Source organism: Kryptolebias marmoratus, linkage group LG4, assembly GCF_001649575.2.
Source record: "Kryptolebias marmoratus isolate JLee-2015 linkage group LG4, ASM164957v2, whole genome shotgun sequence".
Classification (NCBI taxonomy): domain Eukaryota; kingdom Metazoa; phylum Chordata; class Actinopteri; order Cyprinodontiformes; family Rivulidae; genus Kryptolebias; species Kryptolebias marmoratus.
The window spans coordinates 16,254,049-16,275,051 of NC_051433.1; the positions used below are offsets into that span (position 1 = coordinate 16,254,049).

The window sequence follows — 21,003 nt, forward strand, 5'->3', positions numbered from 1 at the left end:
TAAGTTTACAAAATCATCTTTTAAGACTTTACTTAAATAACCACATTGAGAATAATTTTGTGCGAAAATGAAACTGAATAAAGACCACCGATGCTGTCAGAAAAGATCAACCAACAGAGCCCACCCCCAGGAACCAGGTCAGGAGCAGAACCGTGTTAATTCTGAGTCGATTAAAAGTCTTGATCACAATCTCAAAAACTTCATCAGGAGCACAGAACAGTGGATGCTGAAATCAATAGTTCACCTACTTTTTGCTGTATCGAATAATAATCTTTAGGAGGAACAAATTACCAAAGTATACTATTTATCATCTAGTTAGTTCAGGTTCTCTGTAAGCTTTTAAAAGCTGTGTGTGCAGAAATATATGTAAATCTTCACATTTTAAAGCTTTTCAAGTATCACATGTATAGTATTTTTATTAAAACTACTTTTACAAAAATAATGCCTTGTAAAGTTTATTTATATATATTATAAAGTGTACCTAAAGTAATGCACTCTACATATTTCAGTGAGGTTTTATGCAAATTAAACTCCATATCCTGAGCAGCACCACCATCTTCTGTGCAAAGTTTTATGACATTATCTTTACAGACATTATTTGTTTAATCTGCTCAAATTTAGGTCTGCGGATATTTGGCTAGAGTATTTTATATATTTTATGTATTTGTAGCGAACTTTGCTCAAAACAAATGCAAGTTACCTGACGAAATCCAGCTAATCAAATCAGCCTGACAGTCTGTACCCGGGGATGAATTCACCCTTGTGGCGTTTCGCCATTTTCCTCTTGTTGTTGTTAGCTTGCTAGCTGAAGAGGTTTAGTCTTACGAGCGCTGCATCTGCCGGAGTACAACAAGTCTCTGCAATATTTAAAACGCACAGCTGCACTATTGCAGCGACTTAAGTGTCTCGTTTGTTCCCGTCATCATGGACGAGGAGTATTACGGAGGTGCGGGCGATTGGGAAGGCCCGGATGGTAACCTGGTGAGAACGGGACTTGTTGCTGTCTGGCAGTTAGTTAGCGTTTGCGTTAGCATTAGCATTAGCTTAGCATTAGCTGCACCGACTTTCTTAGTTAACAAGCTACAGGCTAGCTAATCACACAGCTGGTGAACATTACTTTCTTTGTCACCAGTCAACGTTTTGTGGTATATGAGTCACAACATTTAATTATGCTTAGTCATGTAACTTTGCGTAACAAATTTTAAATTACATTTAAAACCTGATGTAGCTGTGTGTAAAGTCAAACTCTGCCAAAATATATTCTCTAAACAATGTAGGGTTTTCGTTTTGTGTTGCTTTTGACGTTTGCTCTGCATTGTGTCATTTTGTATGTTTTCAAACATGATTATTTGTACATTTGTTGAAATACATCTGGAGAAGTCTAAACTTGCACTGCAGTAACTTCAAATCTGGTACATTCAGCTTGCATATATACTCATCAGTCTTCCTTAGAAATGTCATTGCGGTGCCACGACAGTGTATTTTACTGCTTTAATGCATACACACATTTAGTCCCCGTGACAAAAAGGCCATTGAATCTTTCAGGAGGATGGTTATGATGAAGGAGAAAGTGACGGGAAAATCCAGGAGGACTGTCTGCAGAAATTTTCTAGCAGGGATTACATCATGGAGCCTGCGATCTTCAACACGCTCAAAAGGTAAGCCTTTGTCTCGAAATGCACTACATGTTCTTGTGATCGACAAAGGGTGTTTTGATTTGTGAAGTTAACTAGGTGGTTAAAAGTCACAATGATGTTGTTGTTCCTGCAGGTATTTCCAAGCGGGTGGCTCACCTGAACATGTCATCCAACTCCTCTCTGAAAACTACTCTGCTGTGGCTCAGACCGTCAACCTGCTGGCTGAGTGGCTCATCCAGATGGGTACATGATGGACATTTAATATTTATTATTTCTGTTTGTGTGCTGTTGCTGTATTGTTAGTCCTGACTAATCTGTAATGACTTCTTCGTGTGTGTGTGTGTATGTGTTTCGGCTGCAGGCGTAGAACCTGCCCAGGTCCAAGAGCGAGTAGAAAATCACCTCAAGAGCCTCCTCATAAAGCACTTCGACCCCCAGAAAGCAGATTCTATCTTTACCGTTGAGGGAGAGGTGAGCTTTCTGGACACGCCTTGCAGATAGAAATAATCCCAAATATTAAAACACGTGGTGGGGAAACGAATAGCAGACACGTTTTCTGTAAATTCTTGTTGTGTTTTCAGACTCCTGCTTGGCTGGAACAGATGATAGCGCACACGACGTGGAGGGACCTCTTCTACAAGCTGGCGGAGGCTCACCCCGACTGTCTGATGCTCAACTTCACTGTAAAGGTGTCGTACTGCTGCTAGCAGCGGCCTAAACCTGTTGGAGGGTTGTGCTTTTTAGGGGGTTTTCTTTTGAGGAAAAACAAAGTAAATTCTTCTTTACCCCGTTGGTTTACTGAAGAGTTGCATTAAAGCCCCTTTGTTTCAGTGGTGCGTTTGTGCTCGTTGTGCAGCTTATTTCGGATGCGGGTTACCAAGGAGAGATCACCAGCGTCTCCACAGCATGCCAGCAGCTGGAGGTTTTCTCCCGGGTGCTGAGGACGTCCTTAGCCACGCTGCTGGACGGAGGGGAGGAAAACTTGGAGAAGAACTTGCCAGAATTTGCTGTGAGGCTGACTTGTCTTCGTTCTTTTTAAGCATGGCAGCGTTTTTTTGTTTTTATCTAATGTGCTGGGGGAAGATTATTGGCACCACAGTCATTAGGATCCTCATCACAATATTAATCATACTTTTAAGGCATTTCATGTTGATATCTTTACTTTTTCTACCTCTGCTCGTGCCTATCTATGAGTAAACAAAGGTTTGTCCTTATTTTGATAATTGAAATTGTTTTGAAGGATGTTGAAATATTTTGATATGGTTGCACTCTTTTCAGATATTCTTTAAATTATGTATACTTTGCTGTTTCTTTATAAATTATTCTTCATATATTAGTGTTTTGTAGTTAATTTGCCAGTCTCAAGCTGAAAACAAGACTTATTACAATAGCTGTTTTTTTTTCCTCCAATAAAAACAAAGACAAATTGTAACTCTGGCAGAATATCACATGCGTCCGGCCAAGTTACAGGTAATAATTTCTCCTGTGGTTCCGTCCGCTCTCTTTCAGAAAATGGTGTGTCACGGTGAGCACACTTACCTCTTCGCCCAGGCGATGATGTCCATCCTTGCTCAGGAGGAGCAGGGCGGTTCGGCTGTTCGTAGGATCAGCCAGGAGGTGCAAAAGTCCGCGCACGAGAGGTAATGTTGTATTGCAAGTCGTCGGGAGTGTATTTTACTGACCGAGTTATGTTCCGGTTCGTTCCTTTGGCCTCAGCTGTTGAAATGGGTGCAACTGCATAAGGCCGTCATACGTGGCTGTTCTGGGAAATTGTAACAGTAGAAGCTTTTCTTCCCAAAATGCTGCCTGGACTGTCAACAAGTCCGTTTCTATTGTGGAAGGTGAGGAGGTTTTGTTTAAAAGGACCCTGTGGACTTTGTGTTTCGGCTCTCTCTCAGGGGTCACGATGCCAGTCAGATAACCCTGGCGCTCGGTACGGCAGCGGCCTACCCACGAGCCTGCCAGGCGCTGGGTGCCATGTTGTCTAAAGGAGCCCTGAATCCTGCTGATATCACCGTCCTCTTCAAGATGTTCAGCAGCATGGACCCTCCTCCTGTGGAGCTGGTGAGAGGAAGCTGACAGCATTGCATTTCTATTCACTACATTTATTAAAATGATGCTATATGAACTGAAAACATTTTTTTTTGTCTTTAGATCAGAGTGCCTGCCTTTCTAGACCTGTTCATGCAGTCGCTGTTTAAGCCTGGATCAAAAATTAACCAGGACCACAAGCACAAATACATCCACATCTTAGCCTACGCTGCCAGTGTGGTCGAGACATGGAAAAAGGTAAATTATATAAAATATAATAATGCTGTTTGCACTTCTTTCTTAAAATCCACCACCACAGTAACCTACGTGTAGTGTTGGTGAATGAAGTTCTTTTCAGGCTGTATGGTTTCAGACTCTTTTGTTTGTTTTCTTGTTCCACTGTAATCGCTGTCCTGCCTCTGTCTTCATACCAGAATAAGCGAGTCAACATCAATAAAGACGAGCTGAAGTCCACCTCCAAGGCCATAGAGACGGTCCACAACCTGTGCTGCAACGAGAACAAAGGGGCTACGGAGCTGGTGGCAGAACTGGGCACTTTGTACCAGTGCATCAGGTGAGACCATCACTACTGTGTGTCTAAACTGTGCCGTTTTCTTCTTTGTTCTTTAAAGGTACTCGTTGCAAAAAAAAAAGGTTGTCCTGAACTATATGAAATGATGCAGTTTGAGACATATATTGATGCACTTTTCTGAATATTTTGCTTACAAATTTTTAATTTAAAGACCCATTCACCATCAATATATGAGAAATGATGTGCAGGTTTTGTTTCTACCATATTTTCCGCACTATAAGGCAAACTGGATTATAAGACGCACTGTCAATGAATGGTCCATTTTCAAACTTTTGTCATATATAAAACACACCGGACTATAAGGTACATCATTGTGCACCTCCCAATTTTTGTAACTTTGCGTGGACCGCACGCCGCGCTTTGTTCAAAATGGATGATTTCGGTGCTCCAGCAGAGCTGGTTCACCTGTATCAGCATTTATATCAGCATTTGAACTGTTGCTTTATTAATATAAAATACGTTTATTACATCGAACAGATGTGTGTTTACAGAAGGATGATGAGTTTTAATTCCCCAATTTAATATTTCATAAAATAAGCACTTATATTTTTATTATCAGTGACCTCTGCTTGATAGTTGTCCCTCTGTGATTGGAGTCAGCACTCCTGATGTTTTGGAGTTTCTCTGCTCTGTCTGCTGACATGAACTAACGTGTGTTCAGGTTTCCGGTGGTCGCTATGGGAGTCCTAAAGTGGGTGGACTGGACCGTGTCAGAGCCGCGCTACTTCCAGCTCCAAACAGACCACACTCCCGTCCATTTAGCCTTACTGGATGAGGTATGACGACACCAGCAGCTGACAGGCGGATTCATATTCCTCCTGAAGGTGTTGAGATGAAACATGTTAAATGTGAAAATCCTCTCCCCGCAGATCTGCACGTGTCACCAGCTGCTGCACCCGCAGGTCCTGCAGCTTCTCGTCAAGCTGTTCGAGACGGAGCACTCTCAGCTGGACGTCATGGAGCAGGTGAGCATCTGCGGCGCCGCTTTAACGCCGCGCCGCCGCGTTACGTTTCCCTTCTCAGCAGGAGTCTCAGTGAGATCTTCTTGTTTCCACCACAGCTGGAGCTGAAGAAGACGCTGCTGGACCGAATGGTTCATCTTCTGAGCCGCGGCTACGTCCTGCCAGTCGTCAGCTACATCCGAAAGTGTCTGGAGAAGCTCAACACGGACATCTCCCTCATTAGATATTTTGTCACAGAGGTAACAGCTGCAGTCGTGTCTTTACGTCAGGGATGAAAATGCGAACATCTTTGATAGAGAGGAACGTTTGGTTTGAGAGAGGAGTAAAGGAAGCCATCTTTGTGAGGAGAACCCGTCCGTGTCCAGCTGTCCCCCTCCTACAGTGCTGTTACTGCGAGGCTCGCTCTGCCCTCTGTGAACAGCGAGCGACCATCATGGCCCTAATGATCGGTTGTTAGTCTGATGCTCCTCCTTTTGCACGTAAACACCCAACTGTTTGATTGACTGAGTTTACACGCAGCTCCTCAACGTTTTCAACGAAGAAGAGCACCTGACTCAACCTTGTTAGATTTATCTACCTGGATTATTAAACATGCATCATAATATCTTTGTTTTCACGTAGGAACAGATGAGCTTTAAGCAGCTCGAGCCGCACATTTTCCTGCAGAGTTTGGTCATATTTAACTCCTATATTTGTTGATATATTTAACTCAATACTGGACTAAATTAGCAGTTATAAGGGATTTTACTGCTCTGTAACATCTGGTGCAATTCATAGATAAGCGTTTTTCTTCCTGATATTGTCTGGAAACTCGTCTTCCTTTACACCAAAGAATCAGCAGCAGCACCTCGTCTCACCTGCTTCTTTTTATTTGATCATAATGCACGACTGAGCAACTCTTCACTTTCCTTGAGTGTGTTTTCTATAATCTCCTCCTCGCTCAGCCTTTTAAACTGTAAAATTTACGAGTAATGTCCAGGTTTAGGGCCGGTATTAAAAACATTGTTTTTTTTTCCCCCTCCTTCAGGTGTTGGATGTGATCGCGCCTCCCTACACATCGGACTTCGTTCAGCTCTTCCTGCCCATCCTGGAGAACGACAGCATCGCGGGAACGATCCGCACAGAGGGCGAACACGACGCCGTGGCCGAGTTCATTGGTGAGTTTCAAAACGCAGAATGCAGACGGCGCTCTTAAAGTGACGACGTTGACGTTTCGCTTGGCTGTCTTTCAGCTCACTGCAAGTCAAACTTCATCATGATTAACTGACGGCGAGGTGGGTTTTTGTGCCGACGATCGCGAGGAACCCGAGGAGAACCAGGACGTGTGACCTCTGAGGTCATTAAGGGTTCGGGGGTGGGGGTATTTAAACAGACTTCCTGTTGAGGTAAAGTCTGACGTCTCGGCTGCATTTTTGGACCAAACAGGACAGTTTAAAAAAAAAAAAAGACTGGTCAACAAGGAGGCCTCTGAAGATGCAGCTAAATTTCCTTTTTACTTGTACATTTAATTTTCTGTATTTTATCTCAGATTGTGCTTTTTAGAAAAATAAAAATGAAGCGTGTATTTTGTTCCTTTCTTCAGTGAAGCAACGTAACCCGTTTCAGTTGGAGACATTTGTTTTAGAACCACGTCGCCGTACAGACCTCTTTCTATAGTTTAGCGTCAGCCTTGAACACAAACACTCAGAAGATGCATAACAAAGTGTTTATTGGCATAGTTTGAAATCAAGAAAATCTCTCCCTTGTTTATGCAAAATGTGCAGTTTGTTCAACAAAAACCTACAAGTAGCATTCATCTAAGCTTGATTTTAAGTGCTCACTGTATATAAGGCACTTTAAAGTTGGTTTTATTCCTCCTTAAAGCTGTAGTGCAATATGGTCAGTATCTCACACCACAAACTAAAACAGTGTCAGTGCTCGCTTTGGTAGATAAAAAGATAAAAACTAATCGAAATATAAAAAAGGCTGCTTAATTACGTCTTAGAGACGGAAGTGTTTGCCTCGGTGTGCATCAAACCCACCACCGATAAAAGCCTAAAAATAATGTGTTAACAGCCCGCTGATCTCGTTGCATCAATTCAAAAATAATTTCCCCTCCCCCACAAACAAAAACAATCTACTCCCTTTAAGACTGATTATAAAAAGCCCCCGGTTTGATTGGAAGACACGACGCCCTGATGGTGAACTCCTCCTACAGGTGTTGTTTCGGGACGATGGGGTCTCCGTACATGCAGTCCTCCTCCACCGCCAGGTTGTACTTACTGCCGCTTCCTCCTTTGTAGGCGCTTGTCACAATCCTGAGCCAGCCCCTCTCGCCCTGAGGAGGAGGAAGACGGGTTATTCAACAATTTAATCATCAACTGAATGTTTGCAAGCTGCGACGCCAAACTTGGTTTTCCAACTCAAGTTGGTCTGCGAAGAACATTTGTGGAAACGGAATAAAAATGGGCACATTTTGGGTTAATTTCCTGTTAAGTAGTTTAATTTTTCATCTTGCACTGTAAGAAAACCAATTAGGATATTTTACAGACCTAACAGTTAACAGAAAAGCATTAACAGAATAATTATTTAAATGAAATAAGCTTATATCTAAAAATGACCTGAGCACAAAAAACAGGCCTCAGCTTACTTAAACTAATTGTTTTGACTCTTTATCAGTTTCTCTATTGTCCTCTGCAGAATCTGAGCTATAAATGATAAATTACAACATGTACTTTTGGCTAAATGAAATATGACAAACTAGTCCAAAAAAAGGTTAAAGGATTCAAATATCTGCTCTCATGAAGCTTGTTGTTCTGTATGAGCAGCTGTCTTCTAATTTCTTATTTCCTGCTTTGAATTGTTTTTAATAAATGTTGATTTTCCTGAGGCTGTGAAAGAGGAGCTGCTGTTGGGAAAAACCCGCTAATGCAACGTTTAAAAAAAAAAATCCAGTTTTCAGGCGTGAGGCGCAGCTTTACTTCAGCGCTGGAAAAGCTGCGCCTTTAAACACCGGAAGGATTTTGTTGTTCTCTCCGAGCCGTCTGAAGAACCTGCTCCAAGGACTCACCCACGGTTCCCCCCAGGAGTTGCGGACAACCCAGTACTCGATGCCGTTCTCCACCCCCCATCCAGCCACCGACACGATGTGGTTGATGAACGCTTCCTCCTGGTATTCGGAGTACAGGCCTCCTTGGTACGCATCCAGCTTGTCTGTGGCCATTATCCCACAGCTAAACAAACAAACAAACGTCAGGTTTTTGGATAACAGCGCAAAACAAGCTGCTGAGACGTAGAACTCCAGCGGTGAGTGAAGGAACGCCGTTAAACGGAGCAGATTTTCTGAAACAGTTCACCAGATCTTTGCCTCAGAGACACGAGAACCAAATATAGAAAAACTGCCGTTTGTAACATCTCAGGTCTTTTTTTGTTCCTCTCAAAAAGTCAAGCCTACATGCGGTTCTTCTGCTAGTTTATTTGTTTTTTGAGTTCTTTACTTGTCAAGTGTCCTGAAAGTTTAAAGTGACACACGAGCTGAAGAGCTCTTCGAGTGTCACCTTGGTATTTTTGGTATTTCTTCTTTTAGATGTAACTAAACAAACAGGGAAAAACTGTACTTTCTAACGAGCTGCCCAAAGTTACAGTTTAAAAACAGGCTGGACTTCAAATGGACGCACTGAAATGACTAAGTCGGCCTGGACACATGCTGAACTTTTCCTTTAACTTCCCTTTAAAGATGAAAAAAAAAGATTGGTGTTTTTTTAAACGTCAAGCTGCTGAACAGGAAATGTCTTCGTAGCTGCAGACGTGAAACATTCGTGTCTGTATGTGGCTCCTGTAATGATCTGTGCAGAAACTGATGCGAACCTGATCGGCCCTCTGGCGTAGATCTCTGCCATCATCTTCTCCCTCCCGCTGACGGCTCCATAATCTCCCACCTTCCACAGGGTGAAGTTCTTCACGATGTTGCACACTCCGAACGTGGTGCAGGTGCCGCACTGATTGAAGGGCTTGCAAGCTGTAGAAACACACAGAGGAACATCAGATTCACGCAGTGAGATTCAGCCGCCACCCTGCGCCCCACCCCCCGGTGGGACGCTTACCCTGGTCCTTGGCCTGATAGTTGTTGCAGGTCTCGTCCGGGATGCCGTGCTTGCTGGCATACTCCCAAACCCCACTGTGATCCCCGCCGTGGCAGGTGCCGGCGTCGGCGCAGTCGACCACATGCTGCACGGACAGGTAGGCGGATGGCCACGCCCCGTTGCGCTTGATGTTGATGCGATCTGGAAGGAGGAAACGTCAAGCATCAAAGCAGGAAATGAAACCAACGTACCTGCGTGCAAAACACGCAGCCGCCTCGACGATGACTCAGCCCGTTTTTACGGGCGGCGATCACAAAACTACGCCGAGTCGTACCTGCCATGGCGCTGGTGCTGCCATGAGCCCAACAGGAGCCACAGTACTGGGGAATGTGCTGGTTGCGGGTGGTGCTGACGTAGTTGGTTCCGTTGATGTTCCTCCAGTCCCACGACTTGGGCAGATCAGAGACGTTTAGGAACTCGTGAGGTCGAGGAGCGGTCCTGTAAACGGATGGTTCGGCGGTTAGAGCACACTCTGTCAGCAAGCAACACCGTTTCCATCTGGGCTTTCTTTCATCTTTATCTTAAAGCAGAACAAATCTGAGTTTCAGACTTAGAGTTGAAGAAAAGGATGATTTTGTGCTTTCAGTTTTAAAAAGGTAACAACCAGTTGAAGCATTTTCTTACTGCAACGGTCCTCAGGCAAATGGATAGAAATAACTAGATCGATAAAATGGTGTCAAGATCGTTTCTCACCTTTTTATTTCACTTCTTCATTTTTTAAAAATGCAACCCTCAAGTCTAGAAACCAGCTTTAGAGAAATGACACAATCTGCTTCCTAAATCAGAGGGAAACTAAGGACACAAAGTAATGTCTCTTAAAGTCAAAATACACACAGAAACCAATTATAATAATTTATCCATACATAGATTTAAGTCCATTTGTCAAACATCAGATAACAAGGAACTAAAGTAATGTTTGATTAATGCATTATTAATAATAAATCCAGGATTATTCTTAACTACTAAATGTTAAAGGCCTGAACCAGTATTAAGAATCCTTAATAACACAAATTGTTTTTGTTGTGTTTAGTTTAGGTGCAGGCTGAACATTTAGACGTGTTAGACACCTTTATTTAAAAAAGAAAAATGCACATTTTGGGGTTTGTTTCACAGCACTTAGTCCACCAAACATCAGAAATTTGTGCACATTTAATGAAATAAACCATAACTCTCATATTTATACGTACACGTTCAAAAAAACCCTGACATTAACAACTACTAATACCACAGAAAAGTCATCATGGTTGGATTGGTGTCTATTAAATGTAACAAATATTTACTTGAGTCAAAAATTCCCCACATCAGCAGCATTTCCAGACAGATCTCTACATCTTCCTCTTTTATATAAAAACTCAGCCAGCTGCAGGGAAATGATTGTCCTGGAACTTCCTCGGTTTATGTTTAACTCAAACCTTGTGATTATTTTTAGCTGGCAAACCAAAGCTGCTCACTTATGTGTTTATTTTACCCTCATTTAGTACACACACACACAAAAAAAAGCAGGAAGAAAATGAAACTAAAACCTGGACACTTGCTACTTTCTGCCTACTCATGTTGCTCTTATTATCTGAATGAGGAGTTTTATTTCCACAAGTGTGTTTTATATCACAGGTGAACATTTAACACTTCTGTAACTCTGAAGGCTAACTGGAGCTAACAGCTAGCTTAGTTAATAACTACTTTATTTATGGTCTTAATTTTCCCGTCTTGCTAGACTTACCTCAGCCCGAAGTCTTTCGTCCTCGGTTTGGGGACAAAACACGGCTGGTCCTTGTTGAAAAACGCGCCGGCGGACACGCAGGACAGCACGACCGAGACCAGGACAACAACCGCGGCTGTCCGAGCCATCTCACCTCCGGGCGGGACGTTCCTGTCGAACCGAGGGGGACACACGGAGAGGACAGGACAGGAGAGGAGCTGGATGTGTGTTTGTCGGAGTCGGTGTTTTATCAGCCGGGCTCAGACCGCTGGCACATGACCGCCTCTTCTGCGCAGAATCACGTGTTTTAGTAGGAAGTCACGAGACACCGTCACAAAAGGTTAAAAAAAAATAAGGAAACGCGAGTGTATTTTAAAAAAAAAGAACATTCATTAACATTTAAAACCATTATCCAGTTCCTATACCTGACAAGAACCTTTAAGGCAATTTATTTAATTTATTTCTTTTTTTTGTAACTATAATTTAAACGCCACCGCCATCAGAATCCAATAAATCATTGGATCCAGTCTTACAGCCCAGAATCAGCCCGCATGCGCAGAAGACGTGACGTCACACGCAGAGCACTCTGTTTACGGAAGTAGTTATGGACTTTATAATGTTAGCAGGTGTGGATCTATTCTGAAGCTGTTGTGCAACCAAATGTGACCAAAGTATTATCTGATAAACTTGTTTCTTCCAGTGCTTACATTTGACACTTCACGTCCACTGCGGCACATGCTACGAGTTACTTAGTAATTATTCTTAATTATGACTTAATGATTTTATATTTATTATGACCTAATATTTTTTAATTATGACATACTATCCTAAAATTATGACTTAAGCATTTAAATATGATAGAACCATTTAATATATAGTATCTCATAACTGTGATTTAGAGGATCTATTTTTCTTCATAGTGGTAGAAATGGGCTTCTGTAGTTTTAAAAATAATTGTTTAAGAAACAGGATAAAAATTCCATCTTAGACATGCATCATCCTCAGATGATCATCAGTTTTTATGTGTCAAACTGTACTTCTTTATAATTTTTATAGATGTACTAAAAAAATGAGAAATGCCTTTTAAAATGCACATTTAAAAATTGTTCTTTGTAAAGTCATATGTCGACACAAAAGGTGAATTTCCAAACATCTATATTACAACTTGGTTAGTTTTTGGTATATTAATGCCATTTTCCTAGTACAGATTTCTAAAGTTAAGGAAATATGAACTAATTTACAAATTGTCAGCAATAATTTGTATCCTAAAATATCTTACAAATAAGATTTGATAGAATAAACTAAACAGTGACATTGATATAATTCATATATTTGACAATGCTCTCACATGGATGACTGATTTAAAGGTCTGAAGCTTTTGAGTTAAGCCTCTAAATTTGTAATAACATAAAAAAAACACTTCAAAATACACATAGCATTTCTTTTTTTTAATTATTTTTCTGGAGCAGAAACTGCATCTCATATGAAACTGTTGTCAGTTTAAAGGTTCACACACATAGAAACAGATGGCACTGCCTTTACTGAACGATGTGATTGTCAGTGAGGGAGAAAAAACAAACAATCAAACTAACATCATTTATGCAGGAGCACTAACTTACAGCTAACATAACAGGTCAATATTTGTTTGACGCTGTAAAACTGTGGAAACTTGAGCACTGAGGCTCTCGGTTCAGTGCAGAGGTCACAAAGTCCGGCGGTAATGAGCAGGACGAACACAAAGTGCTGCAGTTACTGACCACAAATCTGTCACATCGTGTGCAGCGTTCTGCCTGATGTGCACGTACACATATAAAAAACTCCTGATGAGGTGGTTAGTTGAAAAGCAAAGGCTGCAAGGTACGTGATAAACTCTTAAACTTCCACTGACAGTCATTTTTTTTCTTTTAAATTCCAAGAAAAGAAAAACAAAAAGAATCATTTCTGAGGACCTGAATGAAACATCAATAAGACAGAACACCTCCTTACCTTCGATTTAAAATGTAATAATTCATCTTTTTCACGGTAAAGAGAAAAAGTGGAGTGAAAGCCGGTGTCTGCTCATCATTACTAACATCACATCTGACTGATTTTCTCTTATTCTCTGAAATCACATTTTACCAAACACGGTTTAAAATCTCATTACTCTAACTGGATGAGCTTCAATAGTTGGGGAGCGTGGTGGTGGTGGAGGTGGAGGTGGAGCAGTCGTGGGGGGGACCGCTTCGTGCTCTACACCAGTCGTCGCCTTTTGCAGTCCCGCTCCATCTGGTCCTCGCCCTGATTGGTCGACGCGCCCAGAGGAGACACTTGGTTCAACATGGAGTCTTCCGATGCCTGACCGAACAGGGCCATGAGCAAGGCGACGCCAAATCCTGTGGCACGCTCCCCCTGGAAGGACAACATGACGTTTAAGAAGAACCTAAAAACCTGTTAGGTTGAACTCTAAACTGTTGTTTGATGGTTTGATCCTAAGACATGAGGTCTACTTCACAACACTACTGAGAGTAATGAGGAGCTTCACCACAGGGAGGTTAAACCGGGGGTGGCCAATCCTGGTCCTCGAGGGCCACCATCCTGCATGTTTCACTTGTTTCTCTGCTCCAACACACCTGATTTGAATCAATGGGTGATTAACAGGCTTCTGCAGAACATGAAGAGGTGATTTAACCACTGAATCAGGTGTGTTGGAGCAGGGAAACAAGTAACACATGCAGGATAGTGGCCCTCAAGGACCTGGACTGGCCACCCGTGGGTTAAAACATTTACTTTAAGAGCCGAAACCGAAGATCAGCACAGAGCGCCGGGAAAGTAGTATTACACAGTGACCGCTGTGATCACCAAGATCTTTGTTTCTTCAGAAATAAGGATAAGAAAAATCATCTTCAAAGACAAAGTCAGTTTTTTGGGACCAATTCAATAATAAATGCAGAAGTACAGGTGTATAAATGTACACAGACAAGCAAATAATGGAAAAAAACAGGATGATCGATGAATTAAAGGAAACCAATGACTCAATCTGTGGTCAGTTTAAATTGCTCTGATTTAGGATTAAGGAGAAAATATTTCTAAATTGTTTTGAATTTATTTAAAAACGCTCCAATCAGAGATTTCATGTTTCAACTTCTACAAAACTCTGACCTTCGGATTCCTTTTTTTTTTATTATTATGATTTCTCTCTTTAAAAAAAATTATTAACAGCACAAAAAATATTTTTTTTTTCCAATTTCTCAATAAATTGAAAAATGACCCCCCCCTTTATGTTTCCCAGTCAAAGCTTTTTGCGTCACTGGAAATTATACAAACTATAAATAATCTTTCTGGTAACTGAAAAGAGGTAAATGTACAAATAAAACCTAACAAAAACAAAAAGAGGATTTCTTTATAAAACTAGATTAAAGCCCCTGATTGTGATCTCTTTTTGCACAACTCAGAACATAAAAGTGCACCAATCAGCTGAATGTGTCACCACGTCAGGCGCTTTGAAGGGAAACTAAAAGCTGAGCAGTAAAACGATCAGCTGACTGTTTATCCTCTTCTACCTCTTTCCTCTGACTTCATGTTTAAACACCTTACAGATATTACAAGTAGCTACGTTTGAGTCATCTTTCATTGTCCAGTGGATTTGAACCAGTGGAGCACGTTCAACTTCATAATGATGACGATAGGTTCCTTAAATATTCTGCTAACAGGCTTTACTCAGAACTAATGTTTTTGTTTTTAAGTTTAACACAACATAACCTTTTCGATGAGTTTGCACAATTCTAACAATGTGTTAACTTTGGTCTAAGAGATTAAATTTGATTAACTGAAGCTCACGTGCATTTAAAGCCTGAAGGAGACATTCTAAAGGTGTTCTGGTCGACTGGATCAGAACATAAACCTTCACCGAGACGCGATGACAGTTTCTGATTTATGTCGACGGTCCTGATGTGCTGTTTCCGCTCTGCTGGGAAACCCCTTGTCAAACCAGTCTGAGAACCAAAAGGGTTTTTGGGAAGTAAAATTACCATTTGGCTACAGCAAGACGACTGCGTTAGTTTACAAACAGCCAAAGCAAATTAAAGTTATTTAATAAGAGGGGGGACATACCTGTCAAACAGTGCATTTACATTACGAAGCTTAACTTTTTGGATGTACAGATCTAAACGGAAAGGATTTGAAGATTCAAAAGCACTTAAAAAAAAAAAAAACTTCACTCAGAAGCCTGAAAACATTAACCGAGGCAGACTAAATACAGCAAATACAGCAAATCAAACTTTGACTTCAAAGTCCTGATGATGAGAGGAGAAAAGCAGGAGGAGCTACGGCGGAGCTCTGATTAGTAACACGGGTGTGTGTCGAAGCTGGAGGCACTCACTGCGTGAACCGGAGAGGCGATGTCCACGTGGACCCAGACGCCGGGCCAATCGAAGCCCAGGTGGGAGCCAACGAAGAGGCCCGCACAGGAGCTCTGAGCATTCTCCCGGTCCTGGAACGACAGTCAGAAATCAGTGAATAATCCTAAATATTCCACGAGAATTAGCTTTTAATAAGCAACAGAGCACACGGTTCTAGGTTAAATAAAATCTAAACAAACTGTATCACAAGTGTTTTAAAAGAAACGCTACAATTATTGATGTAAAGCTCCACTTTTCCACAGCTAATCTACCTTAACCACAAAAGAACATCAATAACTCGGTCGTTTTTACAGATTTTGAGCTACAGTTCGGTGTGGTAGTAGCTGAGAGTCATCCTGACCACATATTCAGACTGCTAACAGATCCCGCAAGGAGGTGACAGGGAATATGGATCCAAGGAATGCTACTTGCATTATTTATTCACCTGTCAGCTTATGATTTATGGTTTAGAAACTAATAAGCATAAAGACTTGTGAATTCTAAAAATGTAACTAAATTGTAAAATACTAAACGCCTTCATATTGAAACGGTAAAGACATTTTTGAAACTTTCAGACGTACAATCAGTTACAAATATATAAATGCTTCCCTCCCGAGTTTAAACGGCTTCATGCTTTGTTCTGTTTTCTGTCTCTGAAGACTCTGAGGTTCGTCTCTTACAGCCACAGAGTTCTTCATGTCCGCCATGGCGGAGGTGAACTCGCTGAAGTGCAGCTCGGGACAATAAACCAGAGGGTGAGCCAGATCGCCGCTGCTGCGTCCCGCGCGCACACACGCCACCTCCCACTGCTCGCTGTTGGTCATCACGGCAGCGTGGTACTTCCCCGTGGAGATCCCCTGAGCGACAGAAAACAAAGAGCTGTAAAAAAACAAAAACAGAAGGCAACATCTGACCGTTTCACTGCCCGGCTGCTTCTCTTCAGGGGGAACAGAAGACAAACTCTGAGTCTGCACCTGCTTATATGTGGCATGATCGGTTACACAGCACCCACCTGCGCCCCCGTCAGCGTGGCCATATCCAAAATGATATCCGCAGACAGGTCTTTGGAGGCGTACACCACCCCATCCGCCAGCACCAGCCTGCCCTCTGCATCAGTGTTATTGATTTCCACCGTCCTTCAGCGCAAAAAGACACACATTTTAAAAAGACTTTATAGGACCGCGGGAGCAATCAAACAGAAAGCGAGGACAAATCCCTGCAAGAAATACGACACTGAATAAAACCTGAGAGTCGTACTTTCCAGAATAGAGGGTGTGGATGTCATCGGGTCGGGTGGCGGCGGGTCCCACAGAGTTCTCAGCGAGACAAAACACGGCGTGGAGGTTATCCTTAAAACCCTGACGAGAAGAGAGGAGAGAGTCCGGATGAAGAGAAACTTTGAGACGCAGAAGGCAATACGTGACAAGATTGAAATGGTCCCCTCACCTGTTTGATGGTGGCCTTGAAGGCTCCCAAAATGGCGGCAGCTCCTCCACAGTCTCTCTTCATCCCCGGCATGGTGGTCTATCAGAAATATTTGATATTTATCAAATCAACTTATATCTAAAACTACAACAAAATATTAAACTAAATAAAATGAGGGACTCTACTTTATCAGCACACAAAAGAACTTGTTAAATAGCTTCTTTTGTTTATAAATAATCATTGTAATCATCAGTATGTGGGGTCCAGCCTACCTTTCCCTTGATGCTGAGGCCTCCGGTGTCGTAAACGATGCCTTTGCCCACCCACGCGATGGTTTGTGTCGCCCCGTCGGGCGTGTGGCTCAGAACGGCCAAAGCAGGAGGATGCTCCGCTGCTTTTCCGACACCATAAATACCTGCCAGGGTTGAGGCGAGAGGCCGTGAATATTATTTACTACTGCTCAGTCTGAGGAGCTGACGGACCAGAATCCACAAAATCAGGGTAAAGATTTTTAATGTCTTAAATAGAGTGAAACTGGCTTCAGGTTTTTCATTCAACAGCTAATTTTTCAGGACATTTTCCCACACAGTCCTTCTTAAACATTTATCACAGGTGAGTCGTGTTTAAGAGATGCTGCTTCACTCAGGTGAGCCTCATCCTGTGTGGTCTGTAACAATTTAATTATCAGATTTCATCTTAAACGACTCGTATCAAAGACAAAAAGTTGTTTTTTAGGTTTTCTTTTTGAGCTTCTTGACTCTGCGGTCAAACCAGCACATGTAAGGCTTTAATCAAAGTCATCAAAAGTAAAATCTTTCCTGCATTACTAAACTAAATAACTAAATATACAACCAGTGGATTACAAATAAAAACTGGAAGAAGTTTTGTGTATTTTGAAAAGAATAAAGTGTTAAAGTGTCAAGGATGGAGCTACGGAGCAGTGGCAATAACCTGTGTTTTTATTTTCAGGCCTTTTTGATTCTGGCTCATCTTTTCCTCGGTTATCTGCTTGGAGCACAGAAAGTAACAGAGCTGCAGAAACGAACAGGTGAGCTCAGATCCCGTACCTCCAAAGCCTTTTTGTTTCAGCTCCTCTCCACGAATGATGACTGGAGTGATCCCAAACTCAGCACCGACCGCCTTTATTTCCTGAAACACAAATGAATGCTCGTGAGGGAAAGCTGCAGTAAAACAAATAAAACTTCTGAGTTCGGTAACACTTTATACAGTTTGATTAATAAAGGTTTCTACAAATCAGGGAACTCAGAGCTTTGAGACTGACGCGGGACTTTACGGTTTACTGCCTTCTTTAAATAACGAGAGTTTCAAAACGATAAACGCTTACGTCTAAGAAGAGGTCCGTGTTCATCTCGTTGCACGGCGTGTCCACAATGCGAGCTGCCAGCCGCACACCATCAGCAGCGTTGTAGAGACACTAAACATGAGGAAAGCTTTCAGGCTGAAGAAGCGGAGGTGAAAACGTGGCAGAATCTTCACATGAAAAAAACAAAACAAGGATAAACTTTGCAAAGCCGTACCTCGAGTTCTGCTGCGTCCAGGGGATTGCTGTCAGGACCGACAATGATAAATTCCACTGTCACACGCTTCTTCTCCGCCCGGCGTGCCGATGTGGAGCGGCGGGAGAAGATTGGGAAAGCCCTGGCGATGGCACAAGAGGACGCGAACACGTCCGAACGCTCGCACACCATCTGGAGAGGGAAGAAAGCAGTTATCAACCACCCGACGAGCCAAAAAGAGCATCCCTGTTTAACTGAAAAACTGTAGCTAAAAGAAAAAAAAATGCTTCCTGACTTTCCCAGAAAGAGGAGAAAGAAAAGATTGAGTATTACATGAAAAACCACATATCTGAAGAAGGTACTGACCACGATGCTGCGGTTGTTCCCTCCAGGGAGGCAGGAGCGGATCAGGCGGGACACAAAATGGGCAGAAGAGGGACTGTTGTGCCTGCTGACCCGGGAGGGGAGAGCCGCCACCACAGCCTGGTTGAGGTACAGGGGGCAGCTGTCGGTGGGGTTAGGGTTCAAAGCACCCAGAGCCGCCTGCCAGATCTGAAAACACACCAAAACGTACGGGTTTCTGCAAACAAATCAAGCCTTTGTGTAGTTAGTGACCCTCTACTGAAGAGGCTGACAGAACACTTCTCTTACCCATTCAACCTAAACTGAGTTTATGGTTTAACTCACTGTCTACGCACAGTTTTCTGGAGCCGGACAGGAAAACTGATAATATCAGCCGTTTACACGAGCTGTCTGGGATCTCTGTAAGAAGGTAACCAGCCAATATTAGAGCAGGTTAACTAATAAAAAGAAAAAATAAAGAAGGTGTTTTAACTTTCCTCCCAGTGACGTCAAAGTAAAGACCACTCACCACAACACAAGTCTGGGCTCTGGAAGAAGTCGAGCAACAACCACGACAGGGAGTAATCGAAAACACTAAACCTCCTTTAATATTTAACTCTCCTTTAAGACTCACTCTCCTACATCAAAACAATTACACAACAGCTTTTATGACAAACTGTAACTCTACAACCGTGCAACATATCATTTCAGAGCAGACACAAACATTGCTGCAGGAAACAATTCAAACACACAGATTTAACTGAATGAGGGTGTTCTCCACCACGTTTATCTTTCCTGTGCCGTCAGCATAAAGAATTACAAAGTCTTCTGCACCTAATGTGAAGTCGTAAAATGTTTTTTGTATCAACCACCGTATTAGTCACCTGACTCTGCATTTACTGAGAGTAGCCATAAAGTTCACGAGAACCTCAAGCAGCAGCTTCAGAGGAACTGAGCTTGTAGGGCCACTCCTGGGTTTTGTTTGTGTTATGATATTAATCCCAGTGAAGCAAACAGGGGGTCAGGGAGGGGGCGGCTGCGGTGGATTGGTGGTCTTGTGATCCTGAGGCTGCAGGTTCGAGCCCAGGAGCGTAAAACAATTGCCAAATCGTTCGTTCGAGCTTGCTCACTGTGGCGAATAAGGGAATAAGGGAGCAGCCCAAACAACAACAACACATTGTGAAGTTTTCTGTTATCACTTCTCAACAACAGGAGGGCAGTCCTCCGAAGCAGGAAGCAGAAACCTCTTCAGGGGACTTGAACCTCAGCTGCTCACAGAAAATAAAGCCGATGAGTTTGGCTGAAGAGTTAAACCTCAGCAGATAACAGGATGGGTTGAATTAGTTCAGTCTAACATCGTCAACAGAGGGTCTCTTTAATGCTGGACAACAAGCCGACAAACTATCAAAGACAGACCTCTTTAGAGCTACATTTCTGAGATAACTTTACGGACTCCATAAGCTGTGTTAGCTTGAGCTATCCGGTTAGCGCGTGCAGCTAATCCTTCGCTGTCGCTCAATTGTAATTATTATGTATATTTATTTATTTATATATATAATAAAAAATCACCTCTTTGTTAACGACCGGCTGCAGTTTTCCTTTGATTTGGCTCCAGTTGACTTGCTGCAGGTTGGTCTGCTGACCCAGTATCAGCACGGGGCGACTCTGAGGCTCCGAGTCGCCGGCAGACAACTTGAACTCCAGGACCACGTTCGCCATCTTTGTGACTCGTGAGAATCAATCAGTAGTTTCTTCTTCTTCTTCTGCTGCTGCTGCTGCTTCTTCTTCTTCTTCTCCTGCTGCTTCAACGGCAAGCAGCTTAGAGGTGCACACCGCCACCTGGTGTACAGGTATTGTACACCCCCCCCCCNCCCACTATAATGAAGGAAACTGTGTATTTAAACAATATAAATATAAAAAGGCAAAAAGATAAATCCGCTATTAATCTAAGAAAAAAAAATCCCCCCCCTTCCCTGTTGGCAAATGGTTTAGTCCAATGTGTGGGAGGAGTAACAGCCTGTAAAGGACACAGGGCTTAAAGTGGGAAGTGAACTGTGTCCCTCATTGCTCCACAAAGTACTAACTTCCAGTAAGTAGCTGTTGTTGTTTTTTAATAATGTTGTGTTTTTTTAATAATCATGTCGTCTAATTGCACAGGTGCGCACATCCCATCTTGATACGCCACACCTGTGAGGTGGATGGATGATCTCGAGAAAAGAGAAGTGCACAAAAACACTAAAAACGAGTCAACGTTTTGAATCAGAGTAATGGACTGCTGGAGTGTTTTATGATAGTGCTGAA

General features: G+C 42.5%; 3 protein-coding genes across 4 annotated transcripts; 1 reads left to right on the top strand and 2 right to left on the bottom strand.

The window, feature by feature from the left end:
• The first annotated feature begins 627 nt into the window (after window positions 1–627).
• nelfcd (negative elongation factor complex member C/D) lies at window positions 628–6,786 on the top strand. Of its 2 annotated transcripts, none has more exons than XM_017415790.3 (15): window positions 628–981; window positions 1,546–1,658; window positions 1,771–1,880; window positions 1,999–2,108; window positions 2,219–2,326; window positions 2,494–2,646; window positions 3,147–3,277; window positions 3,536–3,701; window positions 3,792–3,926; window positions 4,103–4,242; window positions 4,922–5,036; window positions 5,130–5,225; window positions 5,321–5,461; window positions 6,250–6,379; window positions 6,455–6,786. In XM_017415790.3, the coding sequence occupies exons 1-15, from the start codon at window positions 925–927 to the stop codon at window positions 6,487–6,489; spliced, it is 1,740 nt and encodes a 579-aa protein (XP_017271279.1). In that variant the 5' UTR covers window positions 628–924; the 3' UTR covers window positions 6,490–6,786. The 2 variants fall into 2 exon arrangements, with proteins under 2 accessions (XP_017271279.1, XP_024861613.1); XM_025005845.2 differs by lacking the exon at window positions 628–981 and adding an exon at window positions 1,079–1,412.
• Window positions 6,787–6,912: 126 nt separating this feature from the next.
• On the bottom strand, window positions 6,913–11,331 carry ctsz (cathepsin Z). Its single transcript, XM_017415817.3, has 6 exons — window positions 11,064–11,331; window positions 9,618–9,781; window positions 9,305–9,484; window positions 9,069–9,219; window positions 8,272–8,434; window positions 6,913–7,539 (listed from the first exon to the last, which is right to left on the bottom strand). Exons 1-6 carry the CDS (start codon window positions 11,189–11,191, stop codon window positions 7,414–7,416), a joined length of 912 nt encoding a protein of 303 aa, XP_017271306.1. The 5' UTR covers window positions 11,192–11,331; the 3' UTR covers window positions 6,913–7,413.
• Window positions 11,332–12,469: 1,138 nt separating this feature from the next.
• Window positions 12,470–20,479, bottom strand: npepl1 (aminopeptidase like 1). Its single transcript, XM_017415794.3, has 12 exons — window positions 20,272–20,479; window positions 18,727–18,912; window positions 18,382–18,552; window positions 18,189–18,278; window positions 17,911–17,992; window positions 17,116–17,258; window positions 16,865–16,942; window positions 16,676–16,776; window positions 16,431–16,554; window positions 16,099–16,275; window positions 15,400–15,510; window positions 12,470–13,430 (listed from the first exon to the last, which is right to left on the bottom strand). Exons 1-12 carry the CDS (start codon window positions 20,419–20,421, stop codon window positions 13,272–13,274), a joined length of 1,572 nt encoding a protein of 523 aa, XP_017271283.1. The 5' UTR covers window positions 20,422–20,479; the 3' UTR covers window positions 12,470–13,271.
• Between the last annotated feature and the right edge of the window lie 524 nt (window positions 20,480–21,003).

Bases quoted from the DNA above. Each gene is read 5' to 3' on its own strand.
- ctsz (XM_017415817.3), bottom strand. From the start codon at position 11,191: ATGGCTCGGACAGCCGCGGTTGTTGTCCTGGTCTCGGTCGTGCTGTCC. The intron at 9,220-9,304 runs GTAAGCGTCCCA...GTGTTTCTACAG, and splicing joins CTATCAGGCCAAGGACCAGG to CTTGCAAGCCCTTCAATCAG. The intron at 7,540-8,271 runs GTGAGTCCTTGG...CCTCCTCCTCAG, and splicing joins ACTCCTGGGGGGAACCGTGG to GGCGAGAGGGGCTGGCTCAG.
- npepl1 (XM_017415794.3), bottom strand. From the start codon at position 20,421: ATGGCGAACGTGGTCCTGGAGTTCAAGTTGTCTGCCGGCGACTCGGAG. The intron at 18,553-18,726 runs GTCAGTACCTTC...TTCCCTCTCCAG, and splicing joins GGAACAACCGCAGCATCGTG to ATGGTGTGCGAGCGTTCGGA. The intron at 17,993-18,188 runs GTAAGCGTTTAT...TTTGTGTTTCAG, and splicing joins ACACGGACCTCTTCTTAGAC to GAAATAAAGGCGGTCGGTGC.
- nelfcd (XM_017415790.3), top strand. From the start codon at position 925: ATGGACGAGGAGTATTACGGAGGTGCGGGCGATTGGGAAGGCCCGGAT. The intron at 2,327-2,493 runs GTGTCGTACTGC...CTCGTTGTGCAG, and splicing joins TGCTCAACTTCACTGTAAAG to CTTATTTCGGATGCGGGTTA. The intron at 5,462-6,249 runs GTAACAGCTGCA...CCCCTCCTTCAG, and splicing joins TTAGATATTTTGTCACAGAG to GTGTTGGATGTGATCGCGCC.